Below are 27822 nucleotides of genomic sequence, written 5' to 3'. Positions count from 1 at the left end.
TGAGTTTGAATTTTATTACATTTATATGAGCTTCAAAAAGGTTTGAGGGATTTCATGAGAAAATTACATATATAAAAATTACATTTGAAACTTGAGTTGAGTAGAGGCAAGGAAAATAGTAATATTTATTTTTTTACGGATTTTCTTAAAATCCCGGCATTTAAACTAAATTATAATTATTTTATAATTATAATTATTTTTTCTTCATACCTCGGTCGAAAGTACGTACTTGCCTCTGCGATTTCGCAGCAGAAAGTCAAACATTTATGCTTTGGAAGATTTTTACACACGCCCTCTATTACAGCGGGAGTAAAAGAATTCTCTGTCTGTAAAAACACCACTGTCGGTAAATAAGAAAATTTCGAGTTCAATGACAATTTAACGAGTAATTGTTATTGCAATATAAAATGAGAAAAAAAATTATCAAGAAAACTTTTTTTACTTTATAAATTTATTATCCACAAGCTCTCCCAGGTTAAAATCCCCGTACAGAATCCTTAAAGGATCCTCTCGGGATCCTGTGCAGGTCCTGTGCAGGATCCCGACCGGATCCCGTGCAGGAAATTGGAACAGGGTTCCTGTGCAGGCTCCGATGCAGGAACCTTAGCTATCATAGGTTCCTGTACAGGAACACTTGCAGGATCATGCACAGGAAACTTTGTGAAGGTTCCTGCACAGGAACCTTTACACTGAAAAAAATTAGGCTGACAAATTCAACTACCTTTGGGTAGTTAAGTGAAAAGTAGTAAAAACAACTACTTTTTTAGTTAGTCTAACCCGGTTTGCGTAGTTAATTTAACTATTTTTATGTAGTTGATAAATAGTAGTTGATTCTACTAATATATGTAGTTAAATTTTAACAACAGGTAAGTTGTAGAATTGACTACAGTGCTGAAGTAAGAACAACTAAGATAATAGTTTACTCAACATTTCATAAGTAGTAAATTTAACAATTTTATAGTAATAAATAGAAAGTAGTAAAAGGGACTACTTTTGTAAGTAACGTAACACTTTCTTAACTAGTAAATTTTACTACTTTAATATAGTTAACACCAAATTGTTGAATTAAAGAATTTATACGGTTGAATTTGAAACAACACGTGACTTGCACAACTGACTATCGTGAAGTAGTAGAGGGAACTAATTTTTTTATTAGTCAAACCTTTTTCGTGTAATAGACTTTACAACTTTTATGTAGTTATAGTAGTTGATTTGACTTCAACATTAGAGTAATAAAAATAAATGAATAATATTGTTGAAGCCTATCGAACCACTCTAAGTAGCAAAATCTACTACACAATGCAGTAGTTTTGGTGAGAAAATAATAGATAATTTTAACTTTTTGAACTTAAGTTTTACTACATTGAGTAGTAGATTGTACTACTTAAAGTAATTAGAAAGGATTGAACAGCATTTTTAAATAAAGCAAAGTTCAGAAATAAGAATTTAAAGAAGATAAAAAGAACTAGTAAAAGTAGTAAATACTACTACATTACATTGTAAAATGAACTACAGTTGTCGGTTGATCTATGTCAAGAATGTCATCAGGTTTCATGCAGACCATCGTAGCGTGCGAGCGTGGTTAGGTGGTTAGGTTATCGGTTTGCGAATGTTAGGGTCGTGCGTTCAATCCCCGGCGTTTGAGGATTTTTCTCCATTATGTACATAAGTGTTGAAAATTATAAAGTATATGTGACCAATAGGAATGCTAGAGGAGATGAAAAATGAATTTCAGTAATAATAATAATTAATAAATAATAATAAATAATTCTACTACTTTTAAGTAGTTGCTGACAAAAACAAAAAGATGTTAATTTTTACTTTATAAAACAGATCATTAACTACTTTTAATAGTTAATTCTACAACAGAAATGTCGTTAAAGCCTATCGAATTACTTTAGGTAGTAAAACCTACTACTTAAAGTAGTAGATTTAAAAACAAAATAATAGTTAATTCTACAACAAAAATGTCGTTAAAGCCTATCGAATTACTTTAGGTAGTAAAACCTACTACTTAAAGTAGTAGATTTAAAAACAAAATAATAGTTAATTCTACAACAAAAATGTCGTTAAAGCCTATCGAATTACTTTAAGTAGTAAAATCTACTACCAAAATCTTAGTTGTTATAATTACTTTAAAGTTAGTCAAATAAACTACTAAATCACATTCAACCAACTACATTCTTAGTTGTCTTAACTGCTTTTATGACAGTTAGTACAACTATTTGAATTCAGTTGAGGACCTATTGAATTACGTAGAGTAGTTAAAAAGTAGTCAAATCTACTAGTTTTTTTTTTCAGTGTACAGTTTTGTAAACTGCAGGTACTTAAGTATAAAGGATCCTGTAAGGAACCCGTAAAGGATCCTACACAGTTTCCTCAATTAATTTATTTATATTTTTAACTCCTGCGCAGTAGTTTTCTATGAGTTTCTCGAATGCGCAATACATTTTTCTGTCCAACATTGTTATACGAGCCTAACATATTGAAATATGAAGTCTATGTATGTCAAATGTTGCTTAACATATAAAAATTAAAAAAATTAAAAAGTTTCCTGTACATGATCCTGCAAGTGTTCCTGTACAGGAACCTTTGATAGCTAAGGTTCCTGCATCGGAACCTGCACAGGAACCCTGTTCCAATTTCCTGCACGGGATCCGGTCGGGATCCTGCACAGGACCTGCACAGGATCCCGAGAGGATCCTATAAGGATCCTGTACGGGGATTTTAACCTGGGCTGAATATTGAAATGAACAAAATCTTTTGCGAATATAATTATTTTCAAAAATTATTTTAATAAACATTAAAAACAAAAATAAAATAATTAATAATTTTGTAATTTCTTTTTTAATACGTGCCAAAATGTTATTATAAAATTGTAATAATTTGAAGAAATAATGAAATTGTGTTCATTAGAATGTTTAGAATTTTAGAAACATAAAATTAATAATTTTGAGCCAACAGAAAAATTTTTTTAAAATATAATATTAATTTATCTTTCACATTTTTTTTCGTGCCTGCCCCCAACCAGAAGCACTCGCTTCGCTCGTGCATCAAATGTCGGGGCAGGCGAATGTTGTTTGCAAGAGAGAGACAGAGAAAAAACCAGAGCTTCACGAGTGTCCGCTAGAGGCGTTGAAGCGAGGAGCAAAAGTAAATAAAGATGTCCGGCTGTCAAATGAAACTCGATTGCAATTTTCTTAAAAAATAAATTAGCGAGCGTACTTTCGACCCTATATAAAGAAAAATAGTATACATTACACGGGCAGAAGTTCGAAAGCCCTAAACTAAACTACGCGCAGTGCAGGAATTTCGAACTTTCTGCCCTTATAATCTAATATACTATTTGTAGTGTAAAAATCATTGAAACTTTTAAACGCGTTTTTCTCAAATTTAGGTGTTTCAGAGTCGCCCTATTAAAAGTACCTACATGGGATCTTACGTAGGTTCTGAAACAAAAACCTGTATAAATTCACAGATCCCACGTAAGAATCCACATGGGATCCCATGTAAAAGCACATGTATATTTGGGACACGATTTGAAGCAGGAATTCATGTGGGAATTTGAGTTTGTGTATTTACATAAAAATCTACATGAATTCCTATGTGAGAATACATAAAGGATTCCATAAAGGATTTCATATGGGATTTCATGTTTCATATATAAGATTTCACATAGGATTTCACAAAAGATTTGATATGTGATTAAATTAGGGATCCATTGTGAGAATTTTCAAAGGATTAAAAATTATTCAATTAAAAATTAAATAATAAATTGTATTATCATTTCAAATCATCAGTAAGAAAAAAAATTCGATAATTTGAAACACTTCTTCTGAGCTATAAACTCTCAGTTATATAGTGTTAAAAAATCATGTTAACAGGGGGAGAAGTCGCTCTCGCCTCCTGGCGGTGAAAGTATATGAACTGTGGTATTATGTATCATTAATAAAAAAACCATGTGAGATCCTTTTCCACGTGGAAAATTATATAGGAAATAATATACGATGTCACCTGGGATTTCATATAATTTTCATTTCTATGTAAAATCCTACGTAAGATCCCATGTAATTTTTTATGTTATTTCCCGCATATGAAACCATATGGGATCTTACGTAAAATTTTACATAGGAATGAAAATTATATGAAATCCCAGGTGAGATCGTATATTATTTCCCATGTAATTTTCCACACGGGATCTTACATAGGATCTCACATGGTTTTTTTATTAATGATACAGAATACCACAGTTCATATACTTTCACCGCCAGGTGGCGAGAGCGACTTCTCCCCCTGTTAACATGATTTTTTAACACTATATAACTGAGAGTTTATGGCTCAGAAGAAGTGTTTCAAATTATCGAATTTTTTTTCTTACTGATGATTTTAAATAATAATACAATTTATTATTTAATTTTTAATTAAATAATTTTTAATCGTTTGAAAATTCTCACAATAAATCCCTAATTTAATCACATATCAAATCTTTTGTGAAATCCTATGTGAAATCTTATATATGAAACATGAAATCCCATATTTATGGAATCCTTTATGTATTCTCACATAGGAATTCATGTGGATTGCTATGTAGATACACAAACTCAAATTCCCACATGAATTCCTGCTTCAAATCGTGTCCCAAATATACATGTGCTTTTACATGGGATCCCATGTGGATTCTTACGTGGGATCTGTGAATTTATACAGGTTTTTGTATAAGAACCCACGTAAGATCCCATGTAGGATCCCATGTGGGTATTTTCAATAGGGCGGTGTCCACCGTAGCTCCGAATCTACTGCAGAGATTTTTTTCAAAATTTTGCACACTTTTTCTACACATAAATGACGTGACAACAACGTCGAGGTAGAGGCTAGAGGGACAACGCGATGGAACTTTATTTTGAGACGTCAGTGAAGATTTGCTGTTAGTGGCTAATTTCTTGATAAAAATTAATGAAAATTTCACACAATATTTTTTAAATATAAATAAAATATAAACTTTATAATGTTATAATTATAAAAATGAATGTACTCTACCGACAGAAATTGTGCGAACGCTAACACCGCGAGCTATTAAAAAACACACCCGCACAAAAATGAAGATAGGTACTTTTTTTAATTCCGTTGGAAAGCCTATTAAATTTCCAATAAAATAACACCTTTTTAATAAAATTACATAGATAGAAAGCGAGTTATCATGTTATAAACATAAAAAAATAATTTCAAATTTTTCGTAATTTCTTACCTTGACTTTGCCACCTGGAAAAATCCAGAAAAGTTGATGAAAAAATTGTTATTTTTCCACCTTATTCCTTATAATCTAAGCTTTAAATTGAGACCAAGAACGTTAAAAAATATATACGGGTTCCCGAGATATTCAAAAAATAGTCCTACCCTGCAAAAAAAACTTTCGACCGCTGATCACTGAGTGATCTGCCGTCAAGTCAGTTGAGTGGTTGACTACGCCAGGGCCGAAACTCAAAGTTCGTTAACTGGGGCCTTACTCGGGCTCCACTTTTAGAATACCATTCTATTTTTATTTCATGCTAATTAAATTTTAGTATATAAATAATAAATGCATTATTATTATTATTATTATTATTATTATTATTATTATTATTATTATTATTATTAACATTATTATTAATAATAATAAATAATAACACTTATAGGTGAATAATTTTAATATTACCATAATAGTTGTAATTATATGTAATTCCATTATTTTTTAATTTTTATTATTAAAAAAATTATGCTTTTAAAAATTGAAAAAATTGTAACTTTTTATCATTTATTATTTTATTTAAATTTTTTTTATTTTTAATAATTTTGAATAAACTTTTAAACATATGTATTATTTTTTTTTCTGTCACGTTTACTAATTAACGCAACAGGGAGTAAGACTAAGGAGACTGAACTGACTGTGTGAAGTCTCTCAAAAATGAAACCTTTTTCTGTAGGGGAACTATACTCGCAGAATGACAAAACTTATGCTCCGCGCGCATGCGCAGTACATGCGCATATTGCTCTCTCTCTTTATATCGTAAAATATAAGCAAGTGAGAGAACAAAAACTTATCAATAGGTTATGGTTATGTTTTGACATATGATTCTTAAAATAAAATTTCAAAATTATGGTTTGTTGCATACCAGGATGCAAAACATCATATTACAATGATCGACAAACGAATAAATTAACTTATTGATAACTTTTATGTGACATTTAAAGCTGTTTATTCATAAAGTATATAATTAAAGTAAATTACAAATTCGTAAATATTATTTATTTAGGAATTGTTCAATTGTTTCCACAAAGAATAAAACACTTTGTAGTTTATATACCAAAAAAATTGATTCTGAACATTTATAAATATTTTATTATATTATTAATATATTACTTATCACTGAAAAATATACACTCTTTAGTATATATTTTTGTATGCACATTTATATTTATTAAATTAATTTTTTTTCAATTTACTAATAGTTATTATTAATAATATTTCCTGAAACGCACAACATTCACAAATATTAAACATAACCTTCTCAACTTGTAGCTTATAATGATTTTCTCAGTCGCATCTGAGTTACTGAGAAAGACAGAGACAAATATATTGCATGTGCGCATGCGCGAAAACCATAATTTTCAGTCTTACGTATAGTTGTCCTCTTGTGCAGAAGTACACTTTTTCCTACCACGACCATCCAAATTTTTTTGCAATTTCACTATAAAACAATCCTTCTTGATGTAAAATTACAACTTTTGCTCTCAACTTCATGCTTAAGGGGGGGGGTAAGGTTTGACAACTTTTTTTTCCATTTTTTTTTATTTTTTTTTACTGAAACTACAATATCTGAAGAATATTGTATTAAATTTTTAGACCATTCAGAGCAAAACTAACGAAGTTACAGTAGGTTATGAACGTACCTCTAACTTAGTTTGGCGCGCCTTTTTTGACCAAAGAAGACAGAATTTTACGTAGAAAGGAGCAAAAAGCTGCCTTAGATGACGTTCTGTATGGACCTAGCATCGATGATGATACGTACGTATTTTATAAGAAAGTCCAGCTTTTTAAAGATATTTTCATTTTTTTAGTGTACAAAACTTTAAATCTATTTTCCCAAAAGTGTCATTTTTAAAGTCGGTGACCAACCTACCGGAAAAACTACTGAACCGATCGTTTTGAAATTTTGTACACTTATTCTACATATAAATAGCTCTCAAGTGACGTCGAGTTTTTAAAATTTTTAACAATTTTACAATAACAAATAGGTCGATTTTTTCGTCAAAAATCGTCATTTTGACTTGAAAATGGTGTCAAAAATTGAAAAATTTAAAAATACTCTTCGTCACTTGAGAGATAAAGTAATAAACTAAACAAAACATTTTCACTTTTTGGTTTTAGTTGATCCAGTGATGCTGTAGGCTGGTCACCGCACAAACACTTTTTTTCTAGGCACCTGCGGAGATCTGCAATAACTTCGTTATTTCTATCTATTTTTTAACAAAATTTTTTTTTAATATTCTTCAAATGTTACACTATCATATAATAATATGTAAAATAAATCGACAGCAATAATTTCTTCTAAAAAAATTCATGAAAAAAGATCTTCTTTAGACGAAACAAACCTTACCCCACCTTAATTCTTTTCTTAGAACCATTTTAAAACAAATTGAATTCCCTTAATTTAACGTGGAAGCACGTAAACAAACAGCGATACACGCATCAACCATACAGCTATGTATGTGTGCGTACTGTTGTGTTAACTGCGCTATGTTTGTTTACATTTTAATGGCCTTCTTTAAAAAATATAAATTGATGTTTACAGTGGTTAGTAAATTGAATTTAAAAATGTGTTTTATAATTGCATTTTGTTTTAAGTTTAAAATATACACACTAATATTTTTTAACAATTGTTCGTATTTGTACAATCAAACACGGGAGCTTGAGAATTTGGATGGTCGCGTGATAGAAAAAAGTTTTTGCTCAAAAAGACAATCGCATTGCTATAATAAGTAAATTTCATAAAAAAGACTGTTCTTAAAATACGTAAAAAGATTAATGTTGCAATAAAAAAACAAATTTTGTTTAACAGTTATTCCGTTCATTGTGCGAGAAAAAAGTCAAGTTCATTGGACTATAAACGAACGAACGAATGATCAATGCATTGAATTAACTAAAATAACTAGTAGTTAATTTGTAATAGTAACCTTAAATTAATAAAAAAATAAAATTAATAAATAAAAATAAATTAAAAAAACAAATTTTGTTTAACAGTTATTCCGTTCATTTTGCGAGAAAAAAGTCAAGTTCATCGGACTATAGACGAACAAACGAATGATCAATGCATTGAATTAACTAAAATAACTATTATTACTAATTTGTAATAGTAACCTTAATTAGTTCCTTAAATAAATTGTTTAATTTAAATTTAAAAAATAACTCTGAATGTTTATAAATTTATTGAAAGCTAATAAAAAAATTATTTAATTTCTATAATTATTAATAAAAAAGTTAAACATTTTTCAATTTTGAAAAACATAATTTTTTCATTTGTTACTTTGACGGGAAGAAAGTTCTAAAAATGTATTATTTTCTTTAATTGATAATTAAATGTATATTAAAAAATGATTTATGCTTATAAATTAATACAAAGTTAATAAAAATAAAAAAGAATAATTTAATTAAAATAATAAATGATAAAAAAGTTACAAATTTTTCAATTTTTAAAAGCATAATTTTTTTAATAATAAAAATTAAAAAATAATGGAATTACATATAATTACAACTATTATGGTAATATTAAAATTATTCACCTATAAGTGTTATTATTTATTATTATTAATAATAATGTTAATAATAATAATAATAATAATAATAATAATTATTATTATGAATTTATTATTTATATACTAAAATTTAATTAGCATGAAATAAAAATGGAATGGTATTCTAAAAGTGGAGCCCGAGTAAGGGCCCAGTTAACGAACTTTGAGTTTCGGCCCTGGCGTAGTCAACCACTCAACTGACTTGACGGCAGATCACTCAGTGATCAGCGGTCGAAAGTTTTTTTTGCACGGTAGGACTATTTTTTGAATATCTCGGGAACCCGTATATATTTTTTAACGTTCTTGGTCTCAATTTAAAGCTTAGATTATAAGGAATAAGGTGGAAAAATAACAATTTTTTCATCAACTTTTCTGGATTTTTCCAGGTGGCAAACTCAAGGTAAGAAATTACGAAAAATTTGAAATTATTTTTTTATGTTTATAACATGATAACTCGCTTTCTATCTATGTAATTTTATTAAAAAGGTGTTATTTTATTGGAAATTTAATAGGCTTTCCAACGGAATTAAAAAAAGTACCTATCTTCATTTTTGTGCGGGTGTGAAATACTAGAACAAGTAAATAAACAATTTGTTCCAGAACTTATAAAATATGTTGGTAGACCAATGGAGAAATTCGACTACGTAAAGAATTGAATTGGTGAAGACAAATGTCTTCACCAATTCAAGAGATGTCAGAACAATCAATTAGCTCATTTTTTAAAAATGGAAAGGTTTAAAAATGAAAAAGAGAGCGAATCAAATGATGAGCGTCGAAAGAAACAAGAACCTGAACGGGAAGCAAACAAAAAGAAAAGAAAAAAACAATAAGAAACGGTCCAAATGAAAGAAGAGGAAAAAAGAAGAATCAAGACAATTGCGTCGTGAAACGCATGCTACGTTACTGGAGACATGTTCGGAAATAAAAGAGATAAACTTATATTTAATCAAGTGCAAAATGAAAAAAGGTGCAATAGAATCTTACAAAGGAAATGTGTTTGCGATACGACACGGCGAAATCGTGGAAAAAAGAAGAAGAAGAACGATGCAGAAAAAATGGAAATGAAAATGTATGAAAAATTAAAAATTATTGAAAACCTCGTTGACGATCTTGTCCTTGAGAACAAATGTGAAAATGAAACATTAAATAGGATGAATGAAGAAAATTTAGATTTTAGAGACATTAATAAACGTAACGATTGCCATAATTTCCTCAAGTTTTTTCATCGTTTACCGAAATGTTTATCGAAATGCAATTGCATTTCGCAAAAAATAAAACTAAGACTTTTAATCTTGTTCCAGTTATGAATTGCGGATTAAAATACTTTGATTGATTTGGACAGGGAATTGAATAAAATAAAAGGAAAAACTTACATTGTCAGCAATCCCGTACCTGTTAAACATAAAGGTTTATCAAGTTCAGAAATTAAGAAAAAAAATCGCAATCGAAGAAAAAGACCATCAAACTAAAATGTCATCTTTAAAGGCGAAATTCAATTCTCTTTCGGAAGATAGAAAAAACATTGAGTAAAGAAATTCAGTCCTTAAAGAGGAAAAAGAATTGTAACGAAGCAAAAAAAGGAATTGTCGATCCTGCAAGTTAAGTTGATGAAACTTTATTTATTTATAATACATTCCCGCGGTCCATGTGAACCATAAATGGGTAACTATATATGTAACTAAAATATACAAAATTATACTGGTGTAATAGAAATACATACAAAATAATATAAGAACAGATTAATATAAAAAAGTAATGGATGTACTTAACATTCACGCAAAGATAAAATATATTCATTTATACAACGGAGAAAACGTGCTTGAGATTTAATGAAGATTTAAAACCAATTACTGACGACATGGAAAAAGTAAAAAAAGAACATAATCAAATTTTGGGAAAAGGACACGAAAATAAATATATATTGAAAATGTTAATCGATGGACTCGACTGTTTAACATTTCTCATTTGCGAATAAATGAGGAGTTAAAATTTTCGGGCACAATTATGACGGATGGAGTAGGTGTGTCCGTCATTTTTAATTGAAATAAACCTAAGGAACAAGTAAATTTTTCAATTCCAAAAAATCAAAATTTAAATGAAGGAGAAGAAGGAGAGAAGTTCTTCAAAAGCATATTTCGCAAAATTATCACCACGATTTGCTAAAAACAGAAGAATTCAAAGATAAAGTTAATAATAAAGATTCACGTTCAATTATTACGACAACAAAATGTTTAATAAGAGAATTTTTTAACAATCAACACATTTTGAAAAAACCAAAAGTTGCTCGTCTGAATAAATGGGATAAATACATGTCAGTTCGTCGCGAAACCGATTTACTGTCAAATTACATACTCGGCGATAAGGATAAAAGACAATTAATTATAGTAGGTCAACCAGATCTTCCGCCGTGGTTAAAAGGAGATGTGCGAATGTCCTTGCGTGCAGTGGTTAAGCGGTTAATAGAAAAGCAGCATAAATCGAAAAATTTATCCGTTGTTTTCGTCAATGACCACCTCACTACCGAAATGTACAGCAAAAGTGCAATGTTCGCGTCAAAATATTCCGCAATAGGACAAATTTTTGCTCATCGTGCAAAACAAGATGGAATCGATTAAATTTGTTAATGGGGGAGATCTATTCCCTAGTAAAAATTTCGGACTTATTCCGGATTAAATACGGACAGATTAGTACGAATTAGTACGAAAAAGGTCAGAAAATGATCCGCGCTAGTCTGATATTAATCCGAACGAAAACCTGAATCCGAAAACACTCCGGAGTAATCCTGAATGTCTACGAATTCAGTCCGTAATTAGTCCGCAACAATCCGAATTTATGACCGGTGAAGAATTCTTCTAAAATAAGTACGAAATTATCTGAAATCAATAGGTAAAGAATACGGAATCAGTCCGCAACAATCCGAATTTAATTTAGTAAAAAAAACTTAATCCGCAAAATGTCCGGAGCAATCCGAACTCTGTAAGCAAGAAATCCGGTATTAGTCCGCAACAATTTGAAATTAAGTGTGGGAAAATCCTATTCCGAAACAAGTACGAAACAATCCGAAAGCTGCATGCAACGAATCCGAAAGTTGTCTGCAACAATTGGGATTTAATCCAATTGAAAGACATAATCCGAAACAATCCGAAATCTGTATGCTAAGAATCCAAAAATTGTCTGCAATAATCCGGATTTAATCTAATTAAAAGCCATAATCCTAAACAAATACGAAATAATCCGAAATCTGTACGCAAAGAATCCGACATTAGTCCGCTTAAATTTAGAATTAGTGTTGGAAAATCCTATTCCGAAACAAATACGAAATAATCCGAAATATGTATGCTAAGAATCAGGTAATAGACAGCCACCCGAATCATATTAGCTCCCTGGTAAAAATTTTGGACTAATCCGCCCCCACAGCACCGAAACTTTCCTAAAAATTTATTAAATATTAACTTGCAATATTCGGCATATTTAACTGAAAAGTTTAGTGAAAATTGTGTAAAGATTTAAATGTCCCGATTAAATAAATGTTCAGGAAAGTTTCGCGCTAAACATTTATTTAATCATTTATTTAACACAACTTGCAGTAAACATTGCCAGTAAATATTTAATAAATTTTTAGGAAAGTTTCGGTGCTGTGGGGCGGATTAAATCCGGACATACTTATTAGTGAAAATCAGTCCGATAATTGTATGAAAAATGTTCGAAAATGATCCGCGTTAATCTCACATCAATCCGAGCGAAATTAGAAATCATAAATTAGTCTGGAGTAATCTTGAATGTGTATGAATTAAGTTTGTAATTATTTCGCAATAATCCGAAATTATGTCCGTTAAAAAATTTATCTAAAATAAATACGGAATAATCCGCAATCAATATGTAAAGAATACGAAATCAGTCGGCAATAATCCGAATTTAGTCCAGTTGAAAGATTTAATCCGAAACAACTATGGAACAATCCAAAATCTGTATGCAAAGAATCTGGTAATAGTCAGCGGAAATCCGAATAATATCCTATTAAAACACCCCAGTCCGAAAATAAGTCTTATAATAATATGGAATTTGTAAATATATACAATCCACAGACAGTCCAAAACAATCCATATTCAATCCAATTCAAAGACTTAATCCGGAATGATTTTGGTATAATATTGAATTTGTATATTAGGGTGATTCTCCGCGTAGCGCAGAACTTGGTTTTTTTCATGTTGTAATGAAAAAATAATAAATAATTTTTATATATTTTTACAATTCCAACGTGAAAAGGTTATCTATATGTTTAGAAACAAAAACCAATAATTACTTTTGTATCTAATATTATAATTTTTCATAAATAAGCGGTTTTAAGGCTAAAAACGTCAAAATTTTACCTGTCCCCACAGGAAGTTTAGAAAAAAAAGTTAATAATTTTAGTAATATGCAATAATAAATACAATTATTATTGACATTTTAGTATCGTCTACTTTAGTACAGTTGAATAAAAAAAATTTTTTAAAAAAATTCATTTCATATAGGTTTTTTTCAGTTTATGCTTGACAGCAAATTTTGATGCTATTCATTATTTTATTAACAAACAGTAAATTATTTAAATGAAAATCAAATGTTAACTTAAAATTACTTTTGTAAACACAAAAAATAACTTCCTTAAGTTAATTCAGGAAAAAGAATCAATGTTCTAATTGATTTATTCATTTTTCACTCATTTTAAGTTGGAAATTTGATAAGGGAATCACAAAATAATCTCTACCGACCTCCACCGACCCTTAAATATTTTACCACAAATTAAACAATTATTTATAAAAAAGGTTAAATAAAGCGTAGTTATATAGTTTTGGTCAATACGAATGAGATCCACTTCAAACCGATTGAAAATTAATAATACTTTTTTCAAAAAATTAAAATATCCAAAGTCGGTTGAAAAAGTTCCCACCAGCCTGAGTTTCCACCGACCTCAGAATTTCCACCGACCTTCGTATTACGAAGAACCTAGTGCAAATGTAGTGTTATGGTGCCACATATATAAGGAATAAAAAAAACCTATAGCTCAGGAAATTTTTCCATAAATTACTTAAATAAATTTTCATAAATTACCACGAAAATTTTTATAAATTACCGCAAAAATTTCCATAAATTACCGAAATAAAAATTTTCAATTGTGATTTCTACTTTGCATATTTTTAAAAATGACCGACAAAATTTCTTTAAATTACCTTATAAATTTCCATAAATTACCGCGAAAATTTCCATAAATTACCAAAATCCAAATTTTTAATAATAATTTAAATTTTACATATTTTTATGAATTATCGCGAAAATTTCCATAAATTTCCATGAATTACCAAAATAATAATTTTTAAATGAGATTTACGCTATAATATTGTTTAAATTACCGCAAAATTTTTTTTGACAGAATGTGTCCAAACAGTGAATTAGTTAATTACTACACTTGTTTACAACAAAAATTATAAATAATTTTTCCGGCCCGCTATGGATTTTTCTTTTTAAAGCCTTCATCTTCAAAAAAATATATTGACAATAACCATAACGATAAAAAAAATTTTTTTTAATTTCATAAACTAAATCGTGCGCTACGCGGAGAATTACCCATTAACAAAATTTGTATTAAATGCAGATAAATTCAAACTATAATTATAATTTCATATGACAAAAACCTGATCAAAACCAGATTAATTCCTAATTTAATCGGAATAATTTCACATTTGGAAGTTGCGTATTATCAGACTAACTTTAGACTAGATCGGACTAATTCCGGATTTACTGGTTATTTACAAACCGCATTGAGTTCGGATTTATCCGGACTGATTTCGATCGAAAAAACCTGACCATAAGCTGACTGTTTCAGATTAGATGCGGATTCACTGGTTAAACCAAAGAGATTTTAAACTTAATTCAGGGTGAAATACTCGACAATAAACCTTACTGTTGCGGACAAATTCCGGATTTGTCCGAAATCGGTCCGACTTTTTATTCAGGGTATTTACTTATGGTAAATAAAATATTTATTTCTGCAGTCAATTTGTTTTTACAAATTTACTAGTATAATTAGTTATCTTGTTTCAATATTATAATTAACATTGATGTGTTAGTTTTTAGTCATTTCTTTTCGTGGCACTTGATAAACTCTATTATGAATTTGAACACCCATGCGAGCGTGGTATAGTGGTTAGTGTATTCGATTTCGGTGCGATATAATGTTAGATAGGTGCAGGTTCGAATCCTCAAGCGTTAGAAATTTTAAGTTAATGTAAACAAAATTGCGATAGGTATATTGAAAAATATGTTGAATGTACATGTAGTAATAATAATTAATATGTAAAACTTGTATAATTATTTTTTTATTAACATTCACTAAATTGTCCGGATTAATTTTTGACTGTCTCGGACTAATTCCGGATTCACTAGTTGTATTGATTTCAGATTTATCCGGACTAATTCCGGATGACAAAAATCTGACAATAAAACGCACTGTTTCGGATAAATTCCGAATTCACTAGTTGTTCACAAACCGTATAGAGTTCGGATTTATCCGGATTAATTTCGGGTGACAAAAACCTGACCATAAACCGCACTGTTTCGGACAAATTACGGATTAGTCCAAAATCTGTCCGGTTTTTTAACCAGGGTTCTCATTTATCGGCTTCCTTTACTTACGATGGGAAGTTTGTGCCTTGGATATTTTTTCCATGGACCATGGTTGAAAAGGCGTACATAGTAGGATATTTCAAGTAAAAGTATGTAAGGTTTATTATTGGAAATATTCCAATAATTCAATATAATAATTCAATTCCAATAATGCAACTATTAACGTAGACCTACAACAACTAAAGAACTATTGATCCCTTAAGAAACAGAATACAGTAGAATCTCCCATAAGTTAATTTTTGTGGGGGTTAACATAAGGGTGGAGTCCCATGGCAGCGTTTTGCGTTGCGTTTTGTAACTAGGCAATGAGTGTGAGAGAGATGGAGATATATGTTTGCTATATTTGCACTCATGGCCTAGTTACAAAACGCAACGCAAAACGCTGCCATGGGACTTCACCCTAAGAGAGAATTGCTGTATAAGGACAAATTAGAGCGCTGTGACCTATTGCGCATGGCGGTCAATTTCAAAATATATAATGTTTCAAGTCTTTGGAGGTTATGATGTGTCAGCCATCTCGATACCACTATGCGCATGTGTTTTTTAGTTGGAAGGGCTACATGATAGGGGAAAATTAACTTATGGGAGATTCTACTGTATCTTCAAACATAAATATTTTTGAGAATTTTTCAATATAATCTGCAATGTATTTTTCAATATATTCTATAAGGTAGAATTTGCAATATATAATTTTTCATAGAAAATAATGCATCACAAATTTACATCACGACCCGTTATTCGAAAAACTATCTTCACCACAACAAATCTCCAAAAGGACTTGGTTAGGTGGCGTGTGAGTGCATGGTTGTGCATTGTACGAGCTGCGAATAAAATTGTATTGTTTTAAGAGATTTGAACAGATAATTGTAAAAAAAAGTGTTTATATAAGTAAAGTGTAATCGAATTTCATGATAAAAGTATAGACAGCGTAAATAGTGTTGAAATTGAATAGATATTCGCAAAATTGTGTAACGCGAAAAATTGAGGTTAGGTACGACGTAAGCAGAAGTTGTGGCCCTGGCGGCGCTTAGAGAAAATATAAGATTAAGATAGTTTGATCGATAAAACAGATATTGAGGATGTCAAGTCAAAAAGGTAAAGGTAGTACTGATAGTAAACAAACGCGTTTACAGTTAGATTCGAACGCCAGAAAAGTCACTTTTGCTCACGACACATGCGATGAAAAATTGAAAGAAATAAAAAAGGAATTAAAAACAATGAAATCAGAAATAGAAAAGTTAAAAAAAGATAAAATTGAATTGAGAAAAAATATGGAAGAGTTGAAAGCAAGAGAAGTAGAAAAAGATAAATTAATTGCGGAAATGGGAGACAAGGTAAGCGATTTAGAAGTAAAAATAGCTGACTACTTTGATAGGGAAGTAATATCAGAAAAAGGCTCAATGGGTGAGTCTGAGATTAGTCAAAAGACCATGGGCACGAGTAGTTTCGCTGGTTCGACGTGGAGTATGGGAGGGTTAAGTGATTATGAGGTAAATAGAATTAAAAAAATGCTAGAAATAAATGATAAAAGTTCAAGGAAAAATAATATAGTTATTAGAGGAGCGAAAATTGAAAAAGAAAATCCAAAAGATTGGACAATCGATTTTTTGCGAAACAAACTTAAAGTAGAAGGGGGAGTTGAAAACGCGTGGAAAAGTGGGCCGGTAATTATTGCGAGAATAGAATCGTGGGAGAAAAAGATGGAAATTTGGAATAATAAAACAAAACTCAAAGATAGTGAATTTTTCATTGAACATGATCTTTCTTGGGCAGAGAGAAAAAAACAGGAAACTATTGTAAAATGGGCTAGGGAACAAAGAGAAAAAGGATTTGAGGTTAAAGTAGGTTTTGGTAAAGTCAGGATAAATGGAGTTTGGTCTTTGTGGGAGAAAATTGAAGAAACGAATATCAAAAATAGGGGCCAAAAAAATTTGCAAATTGCAAATGAAGAGGAAAATAACGAGGTTGTTTCTTAAATAATCAGAAGTGGAGAAAAAAAACATTAAAAGGTAAGGGACAAAAAGTAAAAGAAAAAGGTTGGAAATTTATGTTCTGGAATACAGCTGGGATTTGGAATAAAGATAAGGATTTTTGGAAATACATAGTTGAGTTTGATTTTATTAGTTTAATTGAAACCTGGGTAGATGAAAAAGGTTGGGAAAAATTGAAGGACTCTTTACCTAAATCACATCTATGGGAATATGTTCCAGCTACTAAAAAAAATAAAAAAGGAAGGGCAAAAGGTGGGTTCATTATTGGATTAAAAAAGAGTTTAAATAAGAGTAGTAACATTTTAATTCAAGTACAAAGGGAAGGATTAATAAAAACAAAAATTCAAATTGAAGGTTCAGATTATAATATTTGGTCAGTTTATAACTCTGGAAACTTAAAAATGATAAATGAGGATCTTGAAAAAGTGATTGACACAGATATAAATAAACGTTTAATAATAGGAGGAGATTTTAATATTAGGACTGGGAACATGGGTGGTAGATTAAATGAAGCGCGTTTTGGGAGCGACTTTCGGCGAAATAGTAAAGATCAGACAGTTAGTAATGAAGGTAAGGAATTTATAAATAACATTCAAAATAAAGGTTTGTACTTAATGAATGGAACGTATGAAGGAGATTGGAAAGGGGAATATACATACGTTGGTCCTAGAGGAAGTTCGGTGATAGATTATATTATTGTAGATGAGGAGTGTATAGATGTTGTAAAAAGATTTGAAATCGACGAAAGGGTGGACTCTGACCATATGCCCCTGTTGCTTACCATCAATGGAAAAGGAAATCAAGAAAGTTCAAAAGAAGAAAAGAAGAAAGAAAAGGAGTTCATCTGCTGGTCAGTGGAATCAATCGACGAATATAGAGAAAAAACAGAAATTCCAGAAAATGATACAGGGATAGTTGAAACGACGATAGAAGAAAAATGGTTAAAGCTGAAGGAGATTGTTACTAGAGCAATGGTGAAAAAGAAGATTGTAGTAAAACAGAGAAAAATTGGATACAAAACATGGTGGGACAGAGAGTGCACAAGAAAGAAGAGAAGAGTTAGAAAGTTACATTATAGATGGAAGAAAGGTTTAATAGAAAGAGAAAAATTGTGTGAAGAGAAAAAGGAAATGAGAGATCTATTCAGAAATAAGGAAAAAGAAAAGAAAAAAGAAGAAGAAATACAATTGAGCAATATCAAGAATGAAAATGGAGTTTGGCAGTTTCTCAATAAAAAAAGAAAGAAGAAGAAAACTAATGTTAAAAGTGAAATAAGTTGTGAACGCTGGAAAACCCATTTTATGCAGTTATTAGAAGGAGAAGATAATCGCAGTAAAGAAAGTAGTAGTGAAAGCGTGGGATACGAGGAATTGGAAGAAGATTTACCAAGTGGAGAAGAAATTGGAAAGACAGTTATGAAATTGAAAAAAAAGAAAGCTGTAGGTATTGATGGGATTCCTAGTGAAGCATTTAGATGGGCAGGTGCGGATGTAAGAAGAAGATTAATTGATTTAATTAGGGCAATATGGAAGGAGGGAGAAATACCAATGGACTGGAAAACAAGTATTGTTGTTCCCCTGTATAAGAAGGGAGACAAATCAAAGGAAAAAAACTATCGGGGAATATCTCTGCTGCCTTCTGCATATAAGATATATGCAGAACTGCTGAGGTGCAGATTAGAAAAAGAAGTGGAAGAAAAAAGGCTCCTACCGGAAACACAAGCGGGCTTCAGAAGGAAAAGGTCCTCAATGCATAATATTTTTGTATTGAACTATCTTTCACAAAAAGCGAAAAAGGACAAGGAAAAACTTTTTGCAGTGTTTGTGGATCTCAAAAAAGCATTCGATACCGTGAATAGACCTAAACTTTGGAAAGTGCTAGAAGAAATGAGTATTGATGAGCGACTGGTGAAGAAATTTAAAAGAATTTATGAAGAAACTAGAGTGCTGATTAGAGGAGATGAAGGAATGTCAACAGAATTCTGGGTGAAAAAGGGGGTAAGGCAGGGATGTGGTCTTAGTCCGCTGCTTTTTAATTTGTATATGGTAGGAATGAATAAAATGTTCAAAGACAAACGAATAGGAGGAGTAAAAATAGGAAATGAAAGAATTTGGTCATTAGAATATCCGGATGATCTAGTACTTTTAGCCAAAAATAAGGATGCAATTGAGGATATTTTAAGTACTTTACAACGCTTTTTGAAAAGTAAAGATTTATTATTAAGCACAGAAAAAACAAAACTTTTAGTATTTAACAAAAAGGGAAACGAAAAAAAGGTTAATTTAAAATGGGATGGTGAAATTTTAGAAGAAGTCGATGAATTTAAATATTTAGGATTTATTTTTAATAAAAAAGCAAATTACAAAAATCATATTAGGGAGTTAAAAGCTAAAGGAATAATAGCAGCTAAGCAGACATGGAGTTTAGGAGAAAGAAGTTGCAAGGGTGACTTTTTAAGAAGATGGAAATTATTTAAATATTTAGTAGAAAGTGTCATGGCATACGGGGTTGAAATTTGGGGTTGGGAAGTTAAAAAAGAATTAGAAAAAGTATTTATGGATTATTTAAGATGGGTCTTAAAGTTAGATTTTTATACACCGCGATATTTAATTACAAAGGAAACAGGACTTTACCAATTAAAGATAAATTGGGGATTAAGGGCTATAACTTTTGAGAAAAGAATAAGAAATATGAGTGATGAAAGACTAGTAAAAAAAATGCTGGCAAGCTTTAAAAGAAGAAGGTTGGAGTACATTGTATGGGATAGAAAGAACAAAATACTTTAATCGGAATGGTTTGGGATTGATAGAGGTAGAAAGGTTAATGAATGAAAACTGTGATATTAATAAAAAAATTAAACGAACTGAACGTGACATACAAAGACAAATTGAGGAAAGTAGAATAGACGAATCAAAATATAAACATAGGTACAAAGCCATTAAAGAAAACAGAGATAGGCCGAAATATTTAATAGATAATAAGGGTGGAGAAGGTTTAAGCCTAATTGCGAAAATAAGATGCGGAAATTTAGAAAATTATAGGAAATATTGGCTGGATGACGAAAAAAGGAAATGTAAATTTTGTACAAAAGGTTGGGATAGATTAGAGCACTACGTAAAAGACTGTGAAATAACAAAAGTTTGGTTTGTGGAATTAGGCGATAACGAGAAAACAAGATTGTTAAGATTAACTGATAGGAATAATGAAAATGTAAAGGTCAGAATAATTAAAAAACTTTGGAAGGAAAAAGAAAAATATGAAAAAAATAAATAAAAGGATTGTTAAAGAATGAGAGGATGAATATGTGAATAAATATATGCGTCTAAGTATATATATATATATATAATGTAAACCAAGTCCACTTCTGGGCCAATAGGCCGAAGTTTCAATAAATAATAATAACAAATCTCCAAAAATCTCATCAGGGAGTTCCTCTTCTTCAAGCTGCGACGTAAAAACAACTTTTGACAACGAACCCCTTTTTTAAAATAAATAGCCGTTGAGACGCTACCAAATTATAACGTCTTTGGCACTCTCAACCGTTTACAACACAACAACAAAAATATAAATAAAACACTTAAAACTCTCAATTAACAAATAATAACTCATTTATTAATAAAAAACAACTCTAAACTTTAAACCATTAACAAAATACAAAATAAAATATTAAGTAAGAAAATTCGATAATTGACGCTAGTCAAAAATCACGTCGCGACTACTTAAATCTCTGCAAGTAAGTTACAAGCAAGTGAAAATCCGATCTTCTAATCACCGGTAGGCTTCCTCATCATATTTTACTTCTTCATCTTTCCTATGCAAAATTGGGAAGGACCCTTCTTTCTTATCCCCACTGTACAGTACCTAAAATGGTCTTGGAAAAGGTCATTGGTCATGTGACGGTCGCTGACAATTAATCATGCGCGAAATCATTTAAATTCAGAATTCACGAAGGACACATTTCTCGAGTCGCTGAACCAAGGACACACACAAGGGACTTGCCAAGAAAACAAGACAAAACTATGATAAGAAAGAGACGGACGAACAACTCACTATATTGAAATTTACTTTATCTACTCACTATATTTAAATTTACTTTATCTACGCGCGACAAATTTGGAGAAATAAGTAACGATTTACCTCGTTACAATTCTTCAAATATATTTTTCAAATATCTTCAATATATATATGTTATAGTTAAAGTCCAGAATCCGTTAATGTGGACATTAACTAGTTAGTCCGCGGATTACACAGCCACACAAAAAAAAATTTTGATTCTGATCTGGAGGTCTCACTAGGTGTACCTTATGTTTTTTGGGTCGCTGAATCCGAATCCGAGGTCCATTTAAACCCATCAGATCAGGGTTTAGGCATAACCCCAAAAAACCAATATGGCGGACACCTTTTGGAAAAATTTATCGGATTCGCTTAAAACTCGTTACTCGGGAGTTTTCGGTATCGCTGATTACGAATTTGAAGTCAGTTTTCAAGTATTCAAAATGGCGGATCCAATATGGCGGACACTTTTCTGTAAAATTCATCGGATTTGCTTAAAACTCGCTACTCGGGGGTTTTCGGTGTTGCTAATTACAAATTTGAAGACAGTTTTCAAAAATTCAAAATGATGGATCCAATATGGCAGACACCTTCTGGAAAAATTCATCGGATTCGCTTAAAATTCGTTACTCAGGGATTTTAGGGGTCGCTGAATAAGGATTTTAAATTAATTTTTTAAAAATTAAAAACGGCGGATCTAACATGTCCGACCCTTATTTAAAAACCTCATCAGATTCGCTTGAAACTTGTTAGCCAGGGAGTTTTCAGGGTCACTGAATCCGAATTAGATGTAAGCTTTCAAAAATTCTAAAGGACTTGATTATTTTGATCAATTAGGTAAACACTTCCCCCGAGCAGTCTCCTCGACGGATTTTTGTATGTACAAAGACTCATAAAAGAACGTGCATTGAATAACAGCATTTGGAAAGGCATGTCATATACGTCTACATATTAAGTTAAATGTTATTGAAATTGTGAGATTTTTAGAGTAGAATATAGTATTCGTAATCAGTGACCAGAAAAACTCTTAGATCCTAAGTTTCGAAAAAATATGAATTTCTTCTTAAAATGCGTCTAATTCGGATTCAGCGACCCTGAAAATCCCCCGACCAACAAGTTGCAAGCTAATCTGATGAGTTTTTCAAAAAAGAGTCGGACATATTGGATCCGACATTTTTAATTTTTAAAAACTGACTTCAAATTCGTAGTCAGCGACCCGAGGTGCCGTAAAATCTTATAATTACCAGTTTTCCAAATTACCACTTGTCCGAAAATCAGTTATCCGTTTAAAAAATTTTCAAAAATTCTGTTTAATATACTAACCAATGTCAAAAATTTTGATTTAATAATATTTTAAACTAGTAAAATATTTGAAATTGTTAACTTGCCATAAGTGTAATTTTTGTTTTTAATAATATTTGTATAAAATATTATTTGTTTAGTACAATTTTGAACATACAGTACCGGCCAAAATTGTCAGTCCACCCATTTTCGAAGGAATGAAAAAAATTTTTTAACATAAAATTTATGAAAACTCAAAATTTTTTTGGTTTATATTTTGAAAGACGATAAAATTTTGAAGAAAATAAGACCTCACAGAAGTTATTTGGCCAAAATTTGTAGAAGATATTCTTAAAAATCGTCATTTTCAATGTTTTACAAAAATTTGAATAACTTCTAAAATAATGAACGCTTTTTAATAATCTTATGCTTATTTTAAAGGTCGTTTTCTATGGAATAAGAATAACTTATAGGCATTAACCTGTAATTTCTAATTTGGAATAAGCATGACGTCAAAGTTGGACAAAAAAATTGGAAAAATTTGAAATAAATTTTTTGTACTAAAAACTATTCTAGAACATATATAAAACATGATATGGTGAAGATTTTTAAAGAAAAGTTAATAAAAAAATATGTTTGAATTTCAAAAATTATTTTTCTTTTAATAATATTATTTCAAATTTTTTGAATTTTTTTGTCCAGCTTTGAAGTCATGCTTATTCCAAGTAAAAAATTACAGGTTAATGCCTATAAGTAATTCTTATTCCGTAGAAAATGACCTTTAAAATAAGCCTAAGATTATTAAAAAGCGTTCATTATTTTAGAAGTTATTCAAATTTTTGTAAAACATTGAAAATGACGATTATTAAGATTATCTTCTACAAATTTTGGCCAAATGACTTCTGTAAGGTCTTATTCTTTTCAAAATTTTATCGTCTTACAAAATATAAACCAAAAAAAATTTTAGTTTTCATGAATTTTATGTTAAAGAATTTTTTTCATTCCTTTAAAAATGGGTGGACTGACAATTTCGGACGGTACTGTACCTAATACTTATTTTAATTACAACGAAATTCATATATTTTTTTCTTTTCTAAACTATAACTTTTTATTTGCTGTACGTAAGTTGATTTAGATTTCTCGAGCAGGAAATATTTCTCGCGCTTTACATTTCTAGTCGATTCACCACTGCTGGAAGTAAAGGGATAGAAATCCTATCTCTTTGAATATTTTTTTATCTCTGAGATAGAAAGAGATAAAGTTTCGGTATCTTAGTCTATCCCCACTTTATCACTTCAATCACTTTTTATCTCTCCTTCTGTATAAATCTTTTTCAATAACCTTTATTTCATCTCTTTTAATACTTACAATATATCAGAGGCGAGATGTAAACATATTAATATTTGTATTTAGTGTTAAAACATAAATTGTAAAAACTCTGTAAGGTAAAAGTCCCAATTATGGGACGCTGTTTAAGCTAAACTAAATTTCTATAATAAATTTCTTGGAATCAGGAGTGTTAATATGAATAATTAGGGTATAGATTGAAAGATTGATATGTTATGAATAATATTTAGACCCTAAAATGGTTATTTTTCATGAAATAAAAATAATATTAATTAAATTATGAAACTCTGCACTGCACTAATTATGGGACGATAATTTCTGTATGTACGGGTGTCCCTAAATGAATGTTCCTATTATGAGACATTTATTTAATTCAATAAGTTATTAGAATTCTATTGACTTATCTTAATAATTTGAATATTAATTACACTGTAAAAAAAGGGAGTTAAATTTTAACTCCCCCGGGGGGTCTATAAAAGTCGCACCCATTGGGGAGTTAATGCCAGGGGAGTTAAATAAAGAGAGTTAAAATTTAACACCCAAATGCTAACTCCCCATGGAAAAAATAACTCGCGCGTATGTTGAATGAAGGGAGTTAGAAATTAACTCTCTTTTGGAGTTGATTTTTAATTCGAAAAATTTCACTCCCAACTCCCGAGTCCGTTAACTCCCTAAATTTTTTACAGTGTATAAAGAATAAAATACAATAAACCAATTCTGGTTTAATAAATAATTATAAAACTAATTTTTCTGGTAGAAAATTAATGCGAAAAAACTGAAAATATTTGAGGTTATGTTTGCTGTATATTTCCTGTGTGTCTCATAATAGGGATAGCAAATAATAAGTGTACCTAATGTGGGACGGTAGTCTGACGAAAAACCTGGCTTACCTCAATTTAAAAGCTAAAATGCAAATAAACATTTCTTATTAAATTAAATGATATACACAAATAATTATTCTTATAACGTGTAAAATTTTTTGAAATAAGTAGAAATTTCTTATGACCAATTTTAATTGCATTTAATTTAGTTTTTGTAATACTGTCTCATAATAGGGACAAAATTGTAAATTGTCCCATAATTGGGACCTTTACCTTATAGGGTATTTCTTTGTACAATTTCGGGCTTTGTACGTAACATAAGCACTGCAAAAAGAAGTATCTTATTTAAGATGTTTTGGTAGTCATTTCTAAGATGTTATTGTAGTCACTTTTTAGTCATTTAAAATATCTTAATTTAAGATACTAAAAGCATCTTCGTACATATTTTCAGCATATTTTTCGGGAAAAAAGTTTTGAGGTTAACTATGGGCTTATATGTAAGACATTTTATGTATCTTAGTTTTTAGTAACTTAAAATTTTTTCGCATCTTACAATTCACAAGTATCTTATCGCTAAACATCTTATTGAGACAGAAACATCTTAATTTAAGATACTTTAAAAAACTTACAGAAGTATCTTACTTTTTTAAGATAGAAGAAATATCTAAGACGTATAAAACATCTTAAAAATCAGTAAGATACTTTAGAAAACATCTTATTTTAAGATGTAAGATACCATTTTTCCATCTTACATCTTATTTTAAGATATCAAATAAGACACTTATTTTTGCAGTGAGTATATAAAAAATAGAGAAAGATATAGAAAAATATTTAAAATAGATTTTAAATCTGTGTCCTTTAAATCTTGTGTCCTTTAAGGACACAAGAAATTTCGATTAATTACTCGAAAAACTATCGCATAAACAAAAAAAAAACAGAATCAGATATGAATATTCTATCCACAATTTCGTGGGATATAAATAATTGCAATATTTTCTCGAAGGTAAATATTTAAACAAACTCTGAAAAACATGGAAAATCGAGATCTAATTATCCTCGAGTCGAAAGATAATTTATGTTCAATATATATATAAAAATATATAATGACAATAAAAAGAAGAATTTCCGTTATGCAGGGTGAACTACCGCCTTTTTCCTTAATACTCGGAAGAGAAGAATCAGAGCACATTATATTCTCTGTAGCTCACCTGAGGCTATCATAAGAATCGATCCTGACACATAATTTTCCGTATATGTTAATGATACTATTGATCTTTTACACAGTTTCCGCGTTTGCCCCTGAGCTGTCGACGAATAGAGAAACTCAGAAACCTCTGATTGTCATGATAATATGCGGAGCAAATCATCACAAAACGAGAGTCAATAAGAAAATTCCACAAAATAAAAACGAAACATTCCTGTCTCCATAAAATAACTGCGCTGCTCTAAATCATTTAGAGAAATGCTCTGCAAAAAAAATCCAATCAGATGAAAATTGAACATTCGATCTTTTAGGAGAAAAAAAATTTCTTTTTCTTTAAAACAGTTAATGTGAAATTCACTCTTTTAAGTTTGATGCGAACATTGGTATTTCAACAAAGATGTGAAAATTTAAATGATAAAGATAAAAATTGTAATTTTGAAGTAGGATTCTTATGTGACTGAAATACGGATTTTTTAGAGTTAATAAAAACACTTGATCTTTTAAGTAAGTTGATAAATGTGCTCTTTTCGAATAAGTTAATGTAAAATTTGATCTTTTGAAAGTAATGCGAAATTTGCTCTTAAGTAAAAACAAAATTTTGATCTTTTAAATTAAATTCACTGAGAGAAATGTTTGTTGGAGCTAAATATCGATTTACTTAGAAAAAAATTTTGTTTGTAACAAATAAAATTCTACTTTTTCTAAATAATATTTTATTTATGTTAAAAAAATGTTTACTTCTGCTAAATAATATTTTATTAACGATAAATGAAATGAAATGAAATTAAAACTAAATTAAATTAAAAACATTATTGTGTTAAAAAATATTTTATATGCGTTAAATGAATATCTATGGTAAATGATTGTATGCCAAATTTAAATTAAAAATAAATTAAATTCCAAATTTTATGGTAAATAAAAATTTAGTTAATCCCAAAAATTTTTAGTTGACACAAATAAATTGAGAGAAATAAATTTTCATTTAATTCAAAGAAATTAATTCAAGTTAAACATTTATTTATTTCTGAGTACAAAATTTGATTTTCTAACCACAATAGAATTCGAGAAGATAAAAATTCGTTTTCCGATGAAAATAGTATTTCAACAGAAAAATGAGAATAAAATATGAAACAATAAAACATTATATAAACAAATTCAAAAGGAATTTCATACGTGAATTAATGAGTTTCCTTGGGAGTGTTCAAGTTTAAATACGAACCTACTTACAATATGTTAACTGCAATTTTTTTTCAACATATACACTTTAATATTGGGTGGACATTTAATGGCTTTGGTTAAAATTAATGTTCATATTTGTCATGTGAGCAAAGAAAAATAGCAATAAACACGATTTAGCTTGCGCAGTTTCCAACTTTCTCTTCATTGTCCTACAATATTGCTGGCAAAATGTCACGAGGGACAGATAAAAATGTCACCTGCTTACCGATATATTTCTTTGAAGATCTATATCTACCAAGATCGTGTTGTCAAACTACAAAACTACGTGGAAAAATTTTCCCACTAACATCGAACAATGCAGATTCCAAAAGATTTCATTGTATTCTTTTTTTTTAACGAAAAAGTTCAACAGTTTACAAATTTATTTGTCTCATTTTGCAGACACATCCTTTTT

General features: G+C 29.9%; 2 protein-coding genes across 5 annotated transcripts in view; one reads left to right on the top strand and one right to left on the bottom strand.

Annotated features, from left to right (window-relative positions):
• Positions 1-27822, top strand: part of LOC122502819 (ras-related and estrogen-regulated growth inhibitor) — a 144496-nt gene that overhangs the window by 49905 nt on the left and 66769 nt on the right. The gene's annotated exons all lie outside the window — the stretch shown is intronic.
• The window catches only part of LOC122502817 (transcription activator MSS11-like), a 132471-nt gene that overhangs the window by 77997 nt on the left and 26652 nt on the right, over positions 1-27822 (bottom strand). The window contains exon 1 of one of the 2 annotated variants that reach the window (XM_043613078.1): positions 211-279. The exons of the other annotated variant lie outside the window; for it this stretch is intronic. Within the exon in view, the coding sequence (XP_043469013.1) occupies positions 211-264 (54 nt within the window). The 5' untranslated portion in view covers positions 265-279. Of the gene's footprint in view, positions 1-210; positions 280-27822 lie in introns of those variants that run through there. 2 annotated transcript variants of the gene reach the window in all.

This window comes from Leptopilina heterotoma, unplaced genomic scaffold (genome assembly GCF_015476425.1).
Source record: "Leptopilina heterotoma isolate Lh14 unplaced genomic scaffold, ASM1547642v1 Lhet_239, whole genome shotgun sequence".
Lineage (NCBI taxonomy): Eukaryota > Metazoa > Arthropoda > Insecta > Hymenoptera > Figitidae > Leptopilina > Leptopilina heterotoma.
Note: the sequence above shows the minus strand (reverse complement) of the source record. Positions and strands in the feature narration are given on the sequence as shown.